At 36.6% G+C, this 20257-nt stretch overlaps 1 protein-coding gene and 1 long non-coding RNA gene across 2 annotated transcripts in view; both read right to left on the bottom strand.

Annotated features, from left to right (window-relative positions):
* Window positions 1-2223: 2223 nt before the first annotated feature.
* Window positions 2224-20257, bottom strand: part of LOC107553253 (uncharacterized) — an 18849-nt gene continuing 815 nt past the window's right edge. Inside the window, exons 2-3 of the long non-coding RNA XR_001604943.1 lie at window positions 9895-9910; window positions 2224-2285 (exon numbers count right to left, since the gene is read on the bottom strand). This is a non-coding gene — a long non-coding RNA (uncharacterized lncRNA). The remainder of the gene's footprint in view (window positions 2286-9894; window positions 9911-20257) is intronic.
* LOC107553252 (glutamine synthetase-like) lies at window positions 15733-19074 on the bottom strand. Its single transcript, XM_016235421.1, has 7 exons — window positions 18962-19074; window positions 18008-18192; window positions 17754-17915; window positions 17519-17665; window positions 17309-17436; window positions 16965-17164; window positions 15733-16792 (listed from the first exon to the last, which is right to left on the bottom strand). Exons 2-7 carry the CDS (start codon window positions 18171-18173, stop codon window positions 16480-16482), a joined length of 1116 nt encoding a protein of 371 aa, XP_016090907.1. The 5' UTR covers window positions 18174-18192; window positions 18962-19074; the 3' UTR covers window positions 15733-16479.

Below are 20257 nucleotides of genomic sequence, written 5' to 3'. Positions count from 1 at the left end.
ATGTGTGCTTCTTCTCGAGTGAGTTGTCTTCTTTCCCTCAGGCATCCAGTGTCTCTAAACACCTCACAGGGCCTGAGGCATGATGAATGGGAAGGTCTGTCTCCAAGCACTTACTTTCATGCATCAACAAAAGACAAAATAGAGAACCCCAGTACCCCATATTTCCAAATTCTATATATTAAAACAAAATTAGCATTTTGACAATGTATAATAAAAAAAAAAATACTCTGCATTTTATGCATTAACCCTATTATGGTAATATTTTTCCAATTTTAGAAATTAACAAATTCATATATCCATATAAAATATATAATGACATCATTCTCTTATGATCTGAATGATTTACAAGTTAAAAATGCCTGTTTTACTTACATTTGTAATGAAATATCTTACAACCTCTTAACTCTTTGTACATGTCAACCCTGTCATTATCATTTTGTACAGTAAACAATTCATAAATAAATATGGAGAAATATCAGCACTGAATTCTCTTTCTGAGAAGCACCTTGCAGTTTCACATGCTTCAGCACAAAGTAATGTCAAATTTAACTGTAAAATTGTTAACCCTGTTACATGTGGTGTAAACATCTCTTAAATATATATAAATTAAGTGTGAAATGGCTCAATAAAAGTATAAAGATGTAAACTGATTATATGCCTGGTAGAATATTTAAAATAGTTCATAAATTCACCTTATTGAACTGAAAATTCACTTGTTTAGTTGTAATCAAGAGTTAAACGTTTCATACCGTACTTGGAAAAAAATGAATAAACAAAATTGAGAAAGCACCTAGCTCTTTTTTTTTCCAGTCTGAACCTGTTTAGCTGACCAGCAGAACTTAGTATCCTTCCTCAGTAAGGACAGAAGTCTTTGAATTTAGGCTAATTTCAGCATTTCTCTCTTTTCCTGTGCTAATGGAAACAGACAGTTCCTGATTTGCACTTTTTGTGGGATGGGCACCTATTCATAGGATGCGTTTCATACTGTATGTTCTTGCACTGCCCTTTGTTCACCCTCCATCAAAGACACAGTTTAACAATATATTTTATACTACCAGCTGACTGCTGGAGGGTGTTTTTCAAGCTGAGTCACAGCAAAACAGAGCAGAACTTTGAGCTGAAAGAGAAAGCATAAGACTTTCAGTGGCTTCATATTGATTGTGCATCAGAATTGTCCTGAGATGAGTTTCCAGACACAATAAAATATACAACAGCTTGGATGAACTGCATAACAGTGCAGGGAAAATAGATACTGTGTGGGTTGATGAGTCACACCAAACTGCTTAATGATTTTTTTTCCCGACCTGTTCAATGGTTTAATATTATAGTGAGCAATTTAAAAGGAATTCATGTTTTTCCTCATGTGTTATCTAAAAGCCACTCATATGCCTGACACAGCTTTTTTTTTTCTTTTGTTGAACGTGAAAGCTGAAGTGGTCAAATAACAATAAATAACACGTTTATTTTACATGCGGAAAACTCGTTTGTCACATAACTTGTTGTCTACGACTTGACCCTAAGCCATTAAATTCTTCATTGGAATTTATTGTATTAAACTTCATTAACGTAAAGTCTAGCACAACTGACGTCATTCTTGTTTCCTTATTGAAAAGTTTGTCCTGTTTGGACATGTACACTGATTAAAATATCATTGTGCATTGTGTTGCATACTCCCGTTTGATGTCATGCAAATAAGCTAATCTGTAACCATTCTGTTCATAATATCTTGGAAACGTTTTTGAATTTTCAGTCTTAAAAACAGGACATTTATCTGATTTCTGTACTTATTTTGGAAATAATACAGTGTAGTTTTAGTAATGTATTTTAGTAAAAATACATTAACTTTAAATGTAATATTAAAAAACACACTATAGTTCAAATTATAATCACATATGTGTTTTAGCATGTTAGTCAACACATGAAAATTATGTAAAATGTACTTTAAATAAAGAGTTTAATTTTACATTTAACATTTTTTTTTTGAAGGTGTCATGAAAGTATGCTCACTTTAAGCACACTTAAGTGGCATTTTATTTCAATCTGTAAGTACAGTTTAAAAACACTTGATTTGAAGTACACTACAAATCGAGGGGTGAGAACCAGAAAGGCGTTAGGGACATTTCACCAACTTCACAGGAGAGCCAAAACAAAAATGTTACCATAGTTTGATCTGACTTTATGTACTGATTTCAATTGTTTGTAATAAAAATATGTACACTCATGGATGACAGTACTTTTGCCAGTAGAAAGAGCTCATTAAGAGCTTTCATTTGATATATATATATCTCCATTTCACCAAAAATGTCATTTACTCCCTTCTGGTTCTCACCCCTCGAAATACACATTCGCTGAAATTAAGTGCACTTATTTCTTACAAGGGTAGTACAAAGCTTTCAAGCAAGAAAATGTCTCTATCATTTAAACTTAAACTTATTTAAACTTCTAAGACAATAAAACTTTCATTTACAATGGTAAATGATCAACATGGCCTGTGTGTGCTTGTTTTTCAGTGCATGAGTGCATGAATAGCACAGTCATTCAGTGCTCACTATTTCTCAAATTACCATTATAGATGTGTAACCGAAAACAGATTCCCCAAGAATGTCATGCAAACATTTTCCATGTGTGTGACTGCATGGATCAAATTGCGAAATAAACAGAGTTTAGACATAAGGGAGGGCCATTGCTTGAATTCACAGGGCCTGGAATTATAAGGGTGGGCCATATACTTTTAGCAGTGGCCCCCATATCAGCGTGTACAGATTCTGTGCAGTGCATTCACATTGACACCAATCTTAATCAGCTGTTTCCCACCTAAAGATGCAATCTCTCAATGAACAGTTGTGGACACTTGCATCACTCTCTGTCTTTCATGCATCACTGTTTTTTGATTACTTGCTCAGGATTATACTGTTGATTCCAGACATGAACGTCTTCTGAACTCAACAGATTGTCTTTTACGCTGTCCTCTCAGCCTAGTTCGGTTGTGTTTCAGATATAAGTCCATCCACTCTGTTCTGAGGAAAATAAAGGATTTACACGGATTAGCAGAGAACAGCAGACGCAAGGCACTGTCCGAGTTCAGCTGCGCCCTCCATAAGATATATAGTCAACCTTTAATCACAAGAGGGACGGCAGAGGGCAAGTTGGCTGTGAAATTATTACTGCGAGCTTTGGGTCACAGGCTGTTTCTTTTTCTGACATAAAAAAAGCAATGGCTTAATCTTCTTGTGGAGGTATTTAAAGTATCATAAAGCACATCAATTCCCAATGCACTTTAAAACTTCTGACCTGCATGTATGATGATATATTATGCAACATTTATAAATATTTTAGTATATTTATATATTTTTTATTTACACTACTGTTCAGAAGTTAGGGATTGGTTTAGATTTATTAAATATTTTTGAAAGAAGTCTCTTACTGAAACGGCAAAAATACAGTAGCCTAAATACAGTAATATTGTGAAATATTTTTACAATTTAAAATAACTGTTTTTTATATATTTTAAAATGTCATTGATTCCTGTGATGGCAAAGCTGAATTTTCAGCAGCAATACTTCAGTCTTCAGTGTCACGTGCTCCATTAGAATTCATTGTAATATGCTGATTTGGAGCTCAGTTATTATTGATGATCAGTTATTAGATACTAATGGAGCTTATTACTGTCAAAGTTGAACACATTTTTTTAGCTGCCTAATATAATTGTTCTACATTTATTCCACGTTTCTTAAATGAATAGCATTTTCATTGCATTTATTTGAAATTGAAATCTTTTGTAACAATATAGATGTCTTGACTTTCACTTTCGATCAGTTTAATCCATCTTTACTTAACCTAAACTTTTGAATGTTAGCGTATTACAGTTTCCACAATAATAATTACCAGAAAAAACTGTTTTCAATGAGAAAGTAATGTTTCCTGAGCATCAAATCAGAATATTAGAATGATTTCTGATCATGTGACTGGAGTAATGGCTGAAATTTAATGACAGAAATCAATTGCATAAGAATATATATTCAGATAGAATATATATAGGACAGTAGGACAGTTCAGTACATACATGACAGAGACATCTTATCTTGTAAAAGCAGTAAAGCTGTCTTAAGCTCAAGTCAGGAGGGCTGTCATGAGGGTGACCTGATTCATGTCATGTGATCACTTATCATGTTTTACTCCATAACTGCTAACTACCACGGATATAAAACTACTGTAATACAGTATATTTACCTGTTCTACATTGTTATGGCATCAGTTACATTAGCTAAATCCACAACATATAATTTCCACAAATGTCATGTCACTGACCCACCACCAGAGGCTGCTATTTAAAATGGGCCCAAAGTTTTTGATTATCAGTGTTCTAGATGTTTTTTCAGCAGCCTGCCAATTCTACACATTCAAGGTAAACAATAACCATGCCTTCACGTGTCAGTTGGATGTTTCCAAGTCAAAAAGTCGATCATCAGCACCATAATATTCACATGCTGTTTCATGCAATGTCTGTCGGTGCAAATGAATTAAGGGAGAAAGAGTCTTTGGGGACATTTTCTTGACATGTCAATCAAAACTGCAGTTTTTGGCTGTTATAAATACACAAATGAAACAGAGATGGAAGTACTGCAGCAATGATGCAGTAAAGGATTTGACTGTGTTTCATGTTTTTGTCATTCCATGCTTTTAGTCGCATATAAGAAATAAGTGAAAAATCCTGTAGACTTGCAGTGAAGGAAGATCTTGTGCCATATCTATGGACCAGAACATCACAGAGACCTGTGGTGGTGGTTCTGTCTTTTACAGCCGTATGCCTTTATCAGGAACATCATACATACAGTAATTGCCCCGTTACATTCAGCCTATTTGTATAGCAAGATATATCCATGTATCATGGCAACACAGGTTATGCTTTCTCAAGGGTAAAGACGTGGTATTTTCCTCCACATGGAGAATATTGTAACCTGGCGACAGACTGATTCTTCTTACCACAAACAAACTGTACAGCTCACTGGAATAGCACTCAAAGCAGCTCGAGGTTTGTGGGTTTGAGAGTTGATGCTCTATATTGAAGTTTTACACTTATCTAAAACGAAAATGGAATCATATAAAGTGTATTATATGACAATTATATGAGGTTTTCCATGGTTAAAAGTGTCAAAGGCCATTTTCAACAACAGAGTAATGAATAGTTTTTCAATGAGGAGCTTAATATATTCACATGCAAATGTTTTATTGGCCTGATTATTTGGATTCTCAACAAGCTAAATACATTTTTTACCATATTTTACAAACTTGAGGATGAGGATGTTTTATGCATATTACAAAATTTTTCTTCAGTAAAAATATCCTAAAATAAGATATATTAATTTATATATATATATATATATATATATAATATATATATTACACACTTAATCATGCTAATCATAAATGTAATAATATTATACCAGAATGTGAATACTACTGTGTCCCATACATACAGTGACTATCAAATAGTCTTTATAAAAGCCTTGTGTTTAGTCTGCCATGGTTCTTTCAAGGCCAGAACATTTTGTACGACACAGAAAAAAAGGAAAAAACAAAACATACACTTCTCTTTAAGCAAACTCTGGTTTGGAGGGGTTATGGAGACCCTCACTGTGCTGTTTTAAGTTATAGGGCAGGGTTTACCAAAAGGGAGGACTCTGAGCTCTGAGACTGAGCATGTGATTAGCAGGAAATGCCTGGTTCCTCAGTGCCAGTGCTTTCTCTCCATTCTTGCAACCGAAGCGTCTGACCCTTGATATAGTTACGTGGCTTTACACCCGTGTTACTTAACAGAACCAGTCTCAGCCAATGCCCACTCAAGGCCTGTTTACAGACTTGTTTTCTTTCTCCTATTATTTGATCGATTCCTTTTTGCCTCTCATCATACTCCATAAAGTCCAAATGATAATGATGACCTGTTTGCTGAAGGTGAAATTGGGGAAATGGTGCATTAAATTACCTCACTGTCAAAATGGTCTGATTCACATGTGGTCCTTTGTATCGCTATTTTGGGTTTAGTATGTTAGACCCTCAAACCACACCAGAAGACACATCTTCTCTGCTCCACACATGTTCTGTGTGGCCTTTACCTTTACATCAGCATTGATTCCCCACAGGTCAAAGGTCACGCAGCTGTCTGAATTCTGTAGTACTTTAACAGAATCCTTGAGTTTATACCTCAATTTTGCTCTGAGGGATAAAACTGAGCCCCGTCACTGTCCACTTGATATCATACATACAATGTTGTTTAAAAGATTGGGGTCGGTAAGTTTTGAAATGTTTTTGAAGTGTCTTATGATCACCAGGGTTGCATTTATGTGATCAAAAATGAAGGTAAAAATAGTAATATTGTGAAATAGTATTACAGTTCAAAATAACTGTTTTCTATTTTAAAATGTAATTTCTTCCTATGATGACAAAGCAGCCGTTACTCAAGTCTTCAGTGTTACATGGTCCTTCAGAAATCATTCGACTATGCATGTAATTCATGTATTTTCAGAATATGTGAAAATAACATTCTAAACGACTTTACTGTCACATTTGACCAGTTTCACGCAAAAGAAAAAGAAAAAAATCTTACTGACCCCAAAGTGTACATACAACATGCTTGCTCAAGAAGGGTAAAACAATTATGGAAGTAAAATAATGCCATATGTCTTTGAAACAAAAAAGCATGTTGAATAGCACTAACTGAAAAAATAATGCTTTGCATTAACGGTGCTTGCATTTTAATGCCTTGTATTTCCAGGGCTTGCATTTTCAGGTCCTGAAATCTAACATACTTGTTTATTTAAGCTGTGAATATTTCAATTCAAAACGTTTCACACACATTTTCACAATTAAAAATTCAATAATTCATAATCACCTTCCAGAATTCACTTCCAAAATATTCAATCGGTTTAAAAATACGTTGTATAATAATTGACAGGCAAATTTCGGTCCATTTTATTTCACTTTCCAAATTCGCTTCCACAAATTCAGTGGTTAAAATTCGTACATCCGCGATCTGCAGGAATCGCAGTTGAGCACCGATGCTTGATCTCCAGCTGCTGTCTGTCGCTCACCAGCAGGTGGCGCAAGCAGCTGCTGATGAAGACCAAAGCAACAGGTGCATTAAGTCATTAATTTACAAAAACTGATCTGCAGAAATGGAGCAAGCGCAATCCCCTCGCGTCACACTCCAGGATTCCCCAAAGAGGCATAATGCTCCTTAGTGAACTAACACAGTGATATAAGACCTCAGATCTCAGAATACACTTTATTGATGATTATGCAAACTATATACAGGCAAGCAAATGAGGTCAGAAGAACGCAACGGCTGCATTTTCTTTATAATTGCTTTCCCTTACCACTGATCTATAGAGTCGACAGTCCTACAAAGATATCGATACTGCGATTAGTTTTAACAATATGCAACCACTTTATATCGACATAAAAAAAGGAGATCAAAACCGCCTAGGTGTATTATTGCTGCAAATTTAAACCGAAGAAAGTATTGACGCGCTATCGCACCCAAGGGCCGTCTGACTGGGTTAAAACGTCCAATGTATTTTAATAAAAATGTAAAATAACACACTGCCAAATTATAAAGCTTGTATTGCTTATAGTGATTTTCTACAGGTGAGATTTGGCCAATACCTCCCTTCATATATGTACAGTACACAATTATTTACATATAAAGATCCCTGGAAAGGGGTTTCATGTTCAAACGGTTGTAGTACGTTGCTAGATACAAGACTGACTTACTACGGGTTAGATTTTGCCAATATCTCCCTTACAGTATGTACAGTACACACATATCTTTTTTTTAAACTATTCACCAAAAGGGTTTTTTCATGCTCCACAGGTTGAGGTACGTTGCTAGTTACAAGACTGACTTCATGTGATATTTTGCCAATATCTGCCTTACGGTACTGTACCGTATTCACAATTATTTAAAACTAAAACTAAAAAATCTGTAAGACCCCAAAAGGGATTTTTCATGTTCCAAAGGTTGTATTATAAAATATTGATGTACTTTATGTACAGCAAGGGAGGTATTAGCAAAATCTTACCTATAGTAAATCAGTCTAGTCACTAGGAATGCACTACAACCTTTGGAACATAAAAAAAAAACTTTATGTGAATTACAGTAATTTCTTAAGAATAATTATATACTGTATATACAGTGAGGAATATATTGGCAAAGTTTCAACTGTAGCAAGTCAGCCTGGTCACTAGTAATATACTAGAAACATACAACATTTGGAACACGAAAAACCCCATTTTGGTGAATTACTGTAATTTTATTCTTAACAAATATGTGTGTAGTGTACAGACTTAGGGAAAGTATTGTCTAAGGCGAGTTATTAAAATGCAAGCCCTGGAAATACAAGGCATTAAAATGCAAGCACTGTTAATGCAATGCATTATTTTTTCAGTTAGTGCTATTCAACATGCTTTTTTGTTTCAAAGACATATGACATTATTTTACTTCCATAAACAATGGCTCAACAGGTGCATGAGAAACTGAAAAAAAAAACATGCCTGAAGTGTTCACAAACTTTTCCAGAAAACAGTGTTATATTCTGACTTGGCTGTTTCAATTGACTTGAGTTGGGCTGTCCCCTTTCATCAATTCAGGAAACTCCACAAGGAATGTTTGCGCTCTCTTATGTTAGAACAACAGTTCTCGTTGCTACTGTATGTATGAGGGTGAAAACTGTGTCACTGTGTCATAAAGAGAGGCTCGAGCTAAGCACATGACAGGTGAGAGTCTGAGGGCTAAGAACATCTATGCAGCACACCACAAGGCTGACCCAATCACGCATGAGTGCTGAAAGAATTAAAGAGTGATTGGCTTCTGAAGTTCTGAATACAATACTAGCTTACTACTGAATTCTGCACACAGTATCATACTCTACACTCTAAAAAAAGATGGTTCTTTAAAGGTTCTTTACATGCAGTAATGGTTTTATTCAGAATCATAGCATTCTAAAGAACCCTTTTATGCTGAAATGGTTCTTTGTGTTAGAGTTTAGGGTTCTTTATTCCCACCCATTTGTTTTTCAAATCTGTAACTGACAAAGCTCATCATGTCAGGGATTCATCACAGTCACTGCAGTCACCAGCCAGGATAATCACCCGATCACAGTCACCTGAGTTCCAATCACCCGCACCTGCTGTCACCAATCAAGCCACACTACAAATACACACACATCACAGTCACTCACTGTCCGGTCTATTGGCCACCCCTATGGACAGTTCTGGGCTCGCTATATGATATTCTCCTAGAAAGACTTACCTTCTGGTTCTCCCACGATCCTCCAATGACTCATTGGAAGCTGTTCCACGATCTCCCACGAAACCGGCATCAGACACTCACCCTCAGAACTCGGATAAGAACCCTGGAATCCTTCACTCTGTTGAGACTCTCCTACCTTAACCTAACCCGTTCCACTCGTCCACATCTTGTTCAATAAACCATCCTGTCTTTCACTTACCCGTTGTGTCTGGCCTTGCTTTATGACACATCATTACTGATTTTCTGGAGTTCAGTGATCCAACTACACAGACTGTCAACACACTCTCAACTGGTAAATGATTTTATTCTTAAAATTCAAATTTAACTTTAGAAATGTAACTGGTTTCCAAACGAACATGTTCTTATCACTTTTTCTTTTAGTTTTGGTCACATAAGTGTGCAGCTCTGCTAAGCTGTGGAGACTTCTCTCCTCTTCTCCACTAAGTAAAAGAGATTAATTTATAGGTCATATTGTTAGCTTTTTTTTATTATTACTTGGGTTTATGTATAAACATACCCAGTCACAAAAAATATTAAAACCATGTCTTTATATATATATTTTTTTTTAAAGATTGTGAAGGGCTCACATACTATCAATTTTTGCTTTTGGCCTTCATAAAATAAAAAGCTTTGTGAAGAAAGCACTGAATGTGCTCTGTACAGGACATCCAGACTTAAAACTGTGACATGTGAGGTCTCAGAGAAATTCACTAACATATAATGTCCACTACAGAGGCAAAAACTCCATAGCTGGGTCTCAGGAGGATAAAGCATTTTCAAAGCATGGTTCTATATGGAAACTTATAAAAAAGGTTCTATTTGGCACTAAAAAGGGTTCTGCTATTGTTACAAGCCGGAGAACCCTTTTCTGGTACTGTTTAGAACCATTTTTCTTAAGTGTATATTGGTTACCATTAACATGAAGCTAAACTGAATTATGCAGCATTTCAAACAAAATGCTATTTTGTTGTCGTCACATGACTTCACCATATTGCATGTTTGTTTCAGTAGGTGAAACTTGGAAATATAAACACTTAGTTTTTTAAATCAAATTTCATTATTTAGCAGTTGATCAGAAAAATGTCAAGAAAAATATGCTAAAATTGTGAGTAATATTACTTTCTTCGTTTGCTACACTGGAAACAGATGATCAAGTCAAGCACATTGAATTGTAAAATACCATACCCAGAAAAGTAAAGTATACATTGTTGTGTAGAATTCTGTCCTAGTGTTCATTTTGGCATGTAATGTAATATAAGCCATCCAGGTATTTCATACACTTTAAAAAAATAAAGGTTCTTTATTAACATCTATAGTTATATAACATCTATGGTACAGAAAATGCCTGTCCTAGTGTTCATTTTGGCATGTAATGTAATATAAGCCATCCAGGTATTTCATACACTTTAAAAAATAAAGGTTCTTTATTAACATCTATAGTTATATAACATCTATGGTACAGAAAATGTTCATACTATACATGCAGAAATAGTAACATCCAGAAAATCAGAGGAAAGAATCAGAGAAGGATATGTAATTTTATGGCATTGATTTTTATTTAAAGTAATGTGAAAGTATTCACACCCACAGTTAAAACACTTGTTGCTTTGCAGTTTTTTCCCTATCTTTAGTGCAGCTGTGATGCCAGCAACCGGTGCTGTAATTAAGCATACTAGCAGCTGCTTGGGTGGCTGTGGGCATTTATGTCCCATGAGGCTTCACAAATGTTGCTCCAACCTCTGGGGTGTTGTTCTCGCTTTTCACACAACTAGTCATGGAAGTCTCCAGGCCTAATAGGGTCTTGGTATAAAGAAGTAATGGACATGTTTCAGACTTCTGAGCCAGCGCTCTACACAATAACTAACTTTACATTTATTTGTGGATCATAATTATTTATTTGGAATTATGCAACAATTCTATCTCCATACCCTCCTCTCCCACCTCCGATTACACGCTGCCTTTTCACTTTCACTGGTGGGAGATCAAGCGCACAACGCAGGAGATTAATAACACAATATTTAATAGTAATCCACAGGAAAACAGGCAGGGAATCCAGGAGGAAGGCAAACAAATGACATAAACAATAACTGGCAACTGAGAGAACTAAACAAGGGGTATTTATATAAACGTAAGAGAGGAACTAATGACTTATTTAACAGGACACAGGTGAACAGAATGAACTAAACAAGGGAACTAAGGAAAACTAGGTCAAGGAACAAAACTAATCGGGAGAACAGGAAATGAAAGAAACACAACCAAAATCCATAATCTTGACATTCACAGGATTACAGACAGCCATAGTCAAAGAGCTGGTCACAACCAGTCCACAAACCCAGTATGTAGTGCTCAGTTTGCTTCATTACCCCCTCTATTTATTCAGCCTTTGGGCAATAATCACTTTCATTCTTTTTTTATTACATTTCTCTTTTTTTTTTTTTTTTGCCATATGCGGCCTTATATATTAGGGATGCCACAATTATTAATATAATATTGAACTGTTTCGGCACGACATCCACGGTTCAATACGCACTTGTGAATTGCATTTTTTTCAGTTTGCGTTTAATTAATTTCAGTGCATTTTATTTCTCTCTGGATTGGCTTTGTTTGTGTGCTCGTCGTGAGTCTACATGCTGAGATGAGGAAACTCCTCCTCGTTTATAATGTGCATTTGAGAAAGCAACACACGCCAAATATCTTCCCTTGTAATGACTTGCAATGTGAAGCATTTCTAGACCCGTTGTCCAACAAAAGATAACTTTTTTTACTCCACAACATCAGTCGAATGTTTGAAATAACTTCCTTTTCTGATCTGATGTGGCTTGCTATCACAGAATGAGGCAGAATCATATTCTATACTGTAATAAAGGCTATGCCGATTAACAATGAATTATAAATATACTTAATGGATGCAAAAATACCAGAGATAACAGAGAAAACAGAGAAAACCCATATACTGTCACAATCTAATGTTTATTGTCTTCACGTTTCATCATTAAAAATGTTTCTATATTCTTTTTATTTAGTCACAGAGATAGTGATGCCTTGCTTCATATTAGGGATTTCCTGGAAAAATCGCATTTTAAATTAAATTTTAAATTAAACCGAACAGAAAACCGTGGTATAAAAAAAAGAGATATGTATTGAACCGTGGGCTAACTGTATTGTTGCATCCCTAATATATATTTACTTATATTCACTGAAACTCAAGCATGCTTAACAAAGAAATACTGCAATAGCCTACTTACAGTGTGATTGCTGTTATATAACCTCAAAAGTGGCTGCACTGCTTGTCAATCAATCACCAATGATGCAGTTGAATATATTGGATAATATTCAATAATATATTGAATATGTTGAATAATACCAGCAGCTGCAAATGAAAGTATTTCTGAAAAAGAGCATGTTGCTAATAAAAATGCCCTTTTTGAGGCATTGGATAATCCAGTTGTTGAGTGTAACAAATGTCATTATTTAACTGGAGGTTAATTGTACTGCTTTGTTTCCTGTACCTGGTGATTGTGTCTCCCTTCTGATTGCATAACCATGTTTTTTTCCTCTCCCTACTAGAACCAGCTCGGTTCAGCCTGAGCATTCCGGTGGTCGCCATGGCAACTGAGCATCATCCCTCCCCACCAAACAATTGTTGAGTGGCGGGTCTCAGAGAGCTTGTTATCTAAGGGTCAAAAGTGATATTTGGAAAGACATGGTGCATCTGAAGAAGATTAAGCAACGCATACTGCTCATTTGTTTATGATTGTATTGTTTTTTCATAGCACTGGCACATTGCAACAACATTGCATGCCTGCAGCATCGCGTATGTCCACAGATCTGGTTGAGGAGTTATTGTGTTACAAGACAGCAGACAAAAAGGTCAATTAAAAATGACCATCATTATCCTTCTGAAACATGTTCCTGTCTTCACTGTCTGTTTTTAAAGGCAGGAAGGAAACTGGGTCAGCAGCCTGAAGTGCTTCTCTCTGCATGATTCATGGCAGATGCAAGCCATGCTATTATTTGCTAATGAGAAATAATCTCCATTAAACTACATTATCAACACCTACTGTACAATCATTGATTATGTTCAGATTTATGCATGAGTAGCACTCAAATGGAAATGTCTGTGCCAGTAAATAAATGGAATTGAATAATTAATACTTTTATTTTAAAAATATCACTTTTTTAGGGTTTATCATATGCATATTTTATTGCTCATTTGAGTTAAACCTGTATATATATATAAGCAAAACAAGCCACTTTTATCCTTAGCTTGCAATTTTTTTCAGACTGATTACAAAAAAATTTTCAGCATGATTACAAAATCATATAATGCTCATTTGTTCCAATCTCAAAATGTAATGATTAAATATTAAATTAAATTATCAAAGTTTACCTGTTGATTCTGAGAAGTCTTTTGGATTAAAAACAAATATCATAACAAGAAAGCACTGGACTTCTTCAAAGTCTATTTTAACTCCACACTTAAGCACAACTTCCCAGCAACAACTTTTCCCAAGCACCCGGACAGAAACACCATTCTAATTTATGATTGGTTGGAAGTCGCTTTGGGGAGCCAATCACAAGGCTATATATGACTTGTCAGTCTGTCAAGCATGGGAATGTAGGTGAAAGGTTCCACAACAAATTTGTTAATCCTGCTCAAAAACAACAACACATAAAGTAAATATTTTTGTCCCAGGAAAGCTTGGATGTCCCTGCACTTCATAGCATGAAACCGAGACGCCCCTTTGTTCCAGTGTAAGAGCCAACAAACAGCGTGTAATCAGGCTGTTAGTGAATGTTACTTTACTGTTAACCGTGTTTATGGGCTCCTTGCAAACAGATGAAGAGCAGTTTATTGATGATGTTGCAAAAGTTGAGCTGCAAATATCCCTGCTATGTGGGTTTGAATAGTTTGTTATGTTTCAGAAAGAAAACATTAAGCATGGGAATGTAGGTGAAAGGTTCCACAACAAATTTGTTAATCCTGCTCAAAAACAACAACACATAAAGTAAATATTTTTGTCCCAGGAAAGCTTGGATGTCCCTGCACTTCATAGCATGAAACCGAGACGCCCAGTGTGAGAGCCAACAAACAGCGTGTAATCAGGCTGTTAGTGAATGTTACTTTACTGTTAACCGTGTTTATGGGCTCCTTGCAAACAGATAAAGAGCAGTTTATTGATGATGTTGCAAAAGTTGAGCTGCAAATATCCCTGCTATGTGGGTTTGAATAGTTTGTTATGTTTCAGAAAGAAAACATTTTAATCTCTATGTTGACCAATACACTGCAGGGCTATAGTACAGTGGCCGAGAAGTGCAAACCCCCCTAAAATTTTGCCATTAGTTCCTGTAAACTGTACACGAATTCGTGATCACCTCAGTCCCCTTTAAATTTCATATGAAAACGGCGGCAGACTTCGATCGGCTCCTCCCCGTCTTTCAGCGCGTTCTTTTTCAATCCGCAGACCGGCCGCGGCGGCGCAGCGCGAGAAACAGAGGATAGGTGTGTGTATCTGCATCTGTGCGGTTCTTTGTCATAAATACAGTTTACAAAATATCATGGGGGAGCAATCGGTTCCCCATCTACTGTAGCCTAAGCTTTCGCTTCGTTCACCCCTCATCACACCACAAGTTTCCTCTAGTGCATATGAAGCACGCATATACTAAACGATGAGGGTATATATATATATAAAAAGCAGAACCCCCTAAAATGAAAATCCTGGATCTATATACTATATAGATCTATCCTTATAGATATACTTGAAATGTACTGGATCTATATACTTGCCAAATATAAAGCTAACAAATAATAATCTTTTACCTGTGATTCAGAAGTAAATGGAAGTTTAGGACAAAGTTGAAAAATTAAGTTTTGCATGTTACATTTTTTTTTTTGCAAAACTGGACATTAATTTGCAAATACTTAATGCGCTGCATAGATTTATGCTCCCTTATTAGGGTTTCTGTAGGTCTTAAGTCTTAACTTGCCCTTCCACAAATTATAGCCTTAGAAGGTCCTAAATTGGAGCGGAGTCTTAAACTCATAGTCATGGCATGCAAAATTATAATATGAAGTCTTTTCTGTAATATTGAGCAAAATTAAAGGAAGTTTATGCTTAAAACAAGATCAAATGTCAATGGCAATAAAAACTTGCTATTCAAATCTTAACATTTTTTTTTATTTTATTAAAATGAGTGTTTAATAATGCCAAGCTTTCAGTTAATTAGGACTAAGGGTGGATTGTATTTTTGAGAGGAAAATCTCAAATTGGAATCCATGTTGAGTCTTTGTATATTGCTTTGCTATACTCATCTTGCCCGGTTTTCAAAACATGGGATCTTGTAATGCCAAAATAGCATACGAGTCAGATCGGCAAGTACAAGCAAGACATCACCACTGTAAAGGAGGAAACACACAAGACACGTTTGTGGTAAAAAATAAATTTTTAAGTCTCCTTTTTTTTTTTTTTTAGCAACTTAAAGGTTTTTACCAAAACAGGTGCAGTTACGTCATAGTAGTAGACAAAAACAAGATCAAATCCTTGATGAATCAGGGATTTAACATGACAAATAACAGCTCCACAAATATAAAAACAGGACAGTTACTGGACCTCAACGGTGAAGTGTACCGCACAACAAGAACAGTGTAGTGTGTACAGTCAAAATGGATACCAAAATTTGCCAATTAATACACTGTCAGTAAGACGCATTGAAACATTACATACTTGAATAATCAAGTCAACATGCGCAACAACTAGCTATTGTTTAAAAGAAATTAGATGTCTAGCCTTGGCAGCCCTAGGTTCTTCTGTGCACTTGAGTCACTTTTCAGTCCATCTTAATTACCAAATGGTAGAGTCATGGGATCATAGAGAGCTTTCAACGTTAATGTTAAACATCCAATCCAAGAAACAATTAAAATGAGGGAAGGCGGGAGGGGGAAAAACATGCCCTGCAACACCGTGTCCCCAGTCAAATCAGGTTAACTTCACATTTAATCTTAAAATGTTAAGTTGACCAGTCAACTTCAGCGATATTAAAATGCCAAGTTAGAACCACCCTGATAGAAAACTAGATACAGTACTAATTTGGCTTGATGGCCAAGAAAAAAAAGAAAGAAAATGGAGTTATGGCAAGAAGGGGAGGAAAGTTCAGTCCAGGAGAAGAGAGATCTAGTAGTCCACAGGTTCGTCACCCTCTTCATCTAGAAAACATGTGCGAATCAGGGCCTCGGTGACCGCATAGGGGTCACAGTTGGCAGATGGGCGGCGATCCTCAAAGTAACCCTTCTTTTCTTGTCCCACAGTTCGTGGGATGCGGATGCTAGCGCCACGGTTCGCCACGCCTGCAGAGAACTCATGGATGTTGGAGGTTTCATGGTGGCCAGTCAGTCTGCGAGCATTGTCCAGGCCTCCCTTTGGATCATAGGCACGGATGTGGTAGTTGTGCCTCTTTCCAAGCTTATCAATGCACTCCTCAATGCATCTAGTTAAGGATATACAAAACAATAGTTTAATACTCTTGTTAAAAAATGTAAAAAAAAAATCATGAACAAATCAAAGCCAGCCATTTATGATTTTCATTTGCAACCAATTAAAAAAAAAAAAAAAAAAAAAAAAAAAAACACACAAAAAAAAAAAAGCCTATTAGTACTTACTTAAGCCCACCATCTTCCCGCATTTCCTTGGTGCTAAAGTTAGTGTGGCAACCAGCGCCATTCCAGTTGCCAGTGATTGGCTTAGGATCAAATGAGGCTACCACACCAAAATCTTCACAAACTCTGTGCAAGATGAAACGAGCTACCCACAAGTGATCTCCCATGCTGATACCTTCACAGGGGCCAATCTGGAACTCCCACTGGAAAATAAAAGCCATGTTAAAACTAATCAAGAATTAATGGAAGAATCAAGGTCACATTCCAAAAGGGTAATCTTAGATGGCTTAATACACTTAATGGCTGCCTGTAGTGTTTGTTCCAGAACACACTGGAATGGAGGTTACCTGAGCTGGCATAACTTCAGCATTGGTTCCACAGATCTTCACACCAGCATAGAGGCAGGCTTTGTAATGCGCCTCCACAATGTCTCTGCCATAAGCTTTATCTGCTCCAACTCCACAGTAGTAAGGTCCTGTAGATATCAGAGCAGCATGTTATGACCAGACATCTTGAGAACATCATTGATATGACCAATTATGATGAGCCCTCCTTACCTTGGGGACCAGGGAACCCATTGGAGGGCCAACCAAAGGGATGTCCATCGGTACCCAGGATGGTATACTCCTGCTCCATGCCAAACCAAGGGATCTGATGATCTATCATTTCCATGATCTTTTTACATGTATGACGATGGTTGGTTTCTGTGTTCGAGACCAGACAAGCTATAAGTCTTCAAGCAAACCCCGATCAAACAAACACAGATGATATTTTATTCTCAAACAAACGTACCGGCAGTTTTCCGGTTGTACTTGAGCACCTCACACAAGACCAATTTGTTGGGGTCTTTGCGGAAAGGATCCCTGAACATGGCAGAGGGGATGAGATACATGTCGCTGTTGGAGCCTTCGGATTGATACGTGCTGGAACCATCAAAGTTCCACTCAGGAAGATCTGAAGAACGAAACCGGATCCATTAGAATTTCCAGACTTAAATTGAAATATATCAATTTCAATGTAGATTGATGTGGCTTTGTCTAGCTTACCTTCAATGCTTTTAGGCTCGGAGTCCAGTGTCCTGGTCTTGCATCGCAGTCCTTCTCCGGTTCCGTCAATCCAGATATACATGGCTTGTACGTTGTCTCCCTGAGGCAGTTCCATATACTGCCGTTTTACCACTTTACTCAACTGAGCACTGGCAGACGTGGCCATTTTTATTACTATAAAACACCTAAATAGAAGGAAAACAGATTTTACAACACTACGAAGTAACACATTGAAAATATTGTTGCTCCTTCAATATGAAGCCACTTGCATAAGCATCAAAACATACAGCACAAGGACCAATAGTTAAGGTAAAAGACTTAAGCACAAACAAACATGCTAATTTAATCAATTTCAACACAGAGGCCTGTCACTAATAAAACAAACGGCATTGATTGGATAATAATCCTTTTATTCCCAACCAGGGATTTGTGTACCCCAGTGAATATTTAGTATGGCATGTTAAAACAAAAAATCAGACAATAATTAAGATACAAAATGTGCCTTGAGCTTTACAAATCGGGTTTAAAAGGGGTTGGGAAAGACCAGACCAGATGGAATTCTCTTGCATTCACTTGTGAAAGGGTTGTTCGATCAGCATGGAAATCAGTATTGATCGCACAAATCAGTAGATCAATGCAAAAAGCATCATCGCTGCTCTACAAACAAACAAACAAACAAGTCAAAGTAGCCACAAGCATTCAACTCGAAGCTTTCCTGCGCATCCTCGACTACATAGATAGCAACCGGTAGCCATGCTCACAGCGCGGCAGTATTACATCACAGCGTGAAATATTGATAAACGGCGATTTCACAAAACAACAAGTCAATTCGGTTTCAAATGAACTCGCTATCAAAAAAAGAATGCAGTCGCATAATCCCAAATTGACGTTCACAAAAGCAGACACGTGCATTGCACACAAATGCAGTCTGATAAATAAAAGAAAGCTACGTACCTGGCCACCGACAGAAATTAAGATGTATAATATCCGACCGGCAGGTCCAGTTATTTGACTGATTATTTTGTGTTGGGTGTTCTCTCATTCTCTGACCAGGAGCTTGGGCTGTCAGCCTGATTTATATGTATGGTGGCAGGATCGCGGCGCATGTGATTGGTCAGTTAGAAGCGTGATCTGTTTGTTCTCAGGTGATTGAAGGGACACGCGGCTGCATCATTGGCCGGGGTTCCAGCAGCTAAGTCACGCCTTCAATTTCGGCGAGGGAACATTTGCGTACGAATAGTCCTTTGTTGTTGGGCATTCTCTTGATAGAGCTATAAGGAAGTTTGTCCGACCGAAGAACAGTCACAACATTCCAGCCTGTTTTAACAGGAGTTTAAGAACATGTTTCACAATGATTGCATTCTCAGCAAACCCAGAAAAACGAAGCAGTTATGGGGATAGAGAGCATATGCTTCACAAGATGTTAAATGCCCCCATGTGGTGTAAAATAATCTGTAAAATAATCTTCATACTGCATTCATGGTCTTGGAAACTGGAGGAAAAACAACCTTCAATTAAATTAAATAGACCTGATATGTTAATTTGGTTTCAATTTGCTAATTCATTTTCTTGACAAGTAACTTGCATCATTCATTCATTCATTCTTGGCTTTTCTAAAGCAAGATAGATATCTAAGCTTAAACCAGATAGTACTTAGTTGCGATTATGCAGCCTTAAAGGCATGTCGTTTAAAAAAAAATTCAAATAAAACTCCTACCCATAAACTAATTAGGCTATCTTAACCAGAACCACTGTGCAAGAAAGCAATAATTCTCATTATCTTTCACTCAGAATGGCTCTTTCACTCATAACTGTGTGATGTAATTTAAGTCATCAAAATGAGATCAGCACACCTCAAACAGCTGAGTAATCTTCACACAACATATAGACCAGGTGCACTGAAAAGGGCATTGGAATTCAAATACTTTGTGACAACATGATAGCACAAATAGCCAATCCAGTCATTGCTAGATTTAGCTGATTTGCTTATCTTACACTAACACCCTGAGACAGACTTTAGAAGATATTTTATTGGATTTTGTATTTGTAATCCTTTCCCAAATACTTTTGTTTCCTCTTCAACATATTGTATGATGTACAATGTTGAAACCTTTTTAGGTGTGTTTAAGTGTTTTTACATTTGTTTCTGCAAAAAAAATTTTTTTTTTAAATAAAATAATTTGGCAATAGTTTTATTTTCCAGGTCACACACACACACACACACACACACACACACACACACACACACAC

Source organism: Sinocyclocheilus grahami, unplaced genomic scaffold, assembly GCF_001515645.1.
Source record: "Sinocyclocheilus grahami isolate Dianchi unplaced genomic scaffold, SAMN03320097.WGS_v1.1 scaffold467.1, whole genome shotgun sequence".
NCBI classification, from domain to species: Eukaryota; Metazoa; Chordata; class Actinopteri; order Cypriniformes; family Cyprinidae; genus Sinocyclocheilus; species Sinocyclocheilus grahami.
This window is presented reverse-complemented; position numbering and strand designations above follow the sequence as displayed.

Bases quoted from the DNA above. Each gene is read 5' to 3' on its own strand.
- LOC107553252 (XM_016235421.1), bottom strand. From the start codon at position 18,173: ATGGCCACGTCTGCCAGTGCTCAGTTGAGTAAAGTGGTAAAACGGCAG. The intron at 17,916-18,007 runs GTAAGCTAGACA...TTCGTTCTTCAG, and splicing joins CGAGCCTAAAAGCATTGAAG to ATCTTCCTGAGTGGAACTTT. The intron at 17,437-17,518 runs GTAAGGAGGGCT...TGATATCTACAG, and splicing joins TGGGTTCCCTGGTCCCCAAG to GACCTTACTACTGTGGAGTT.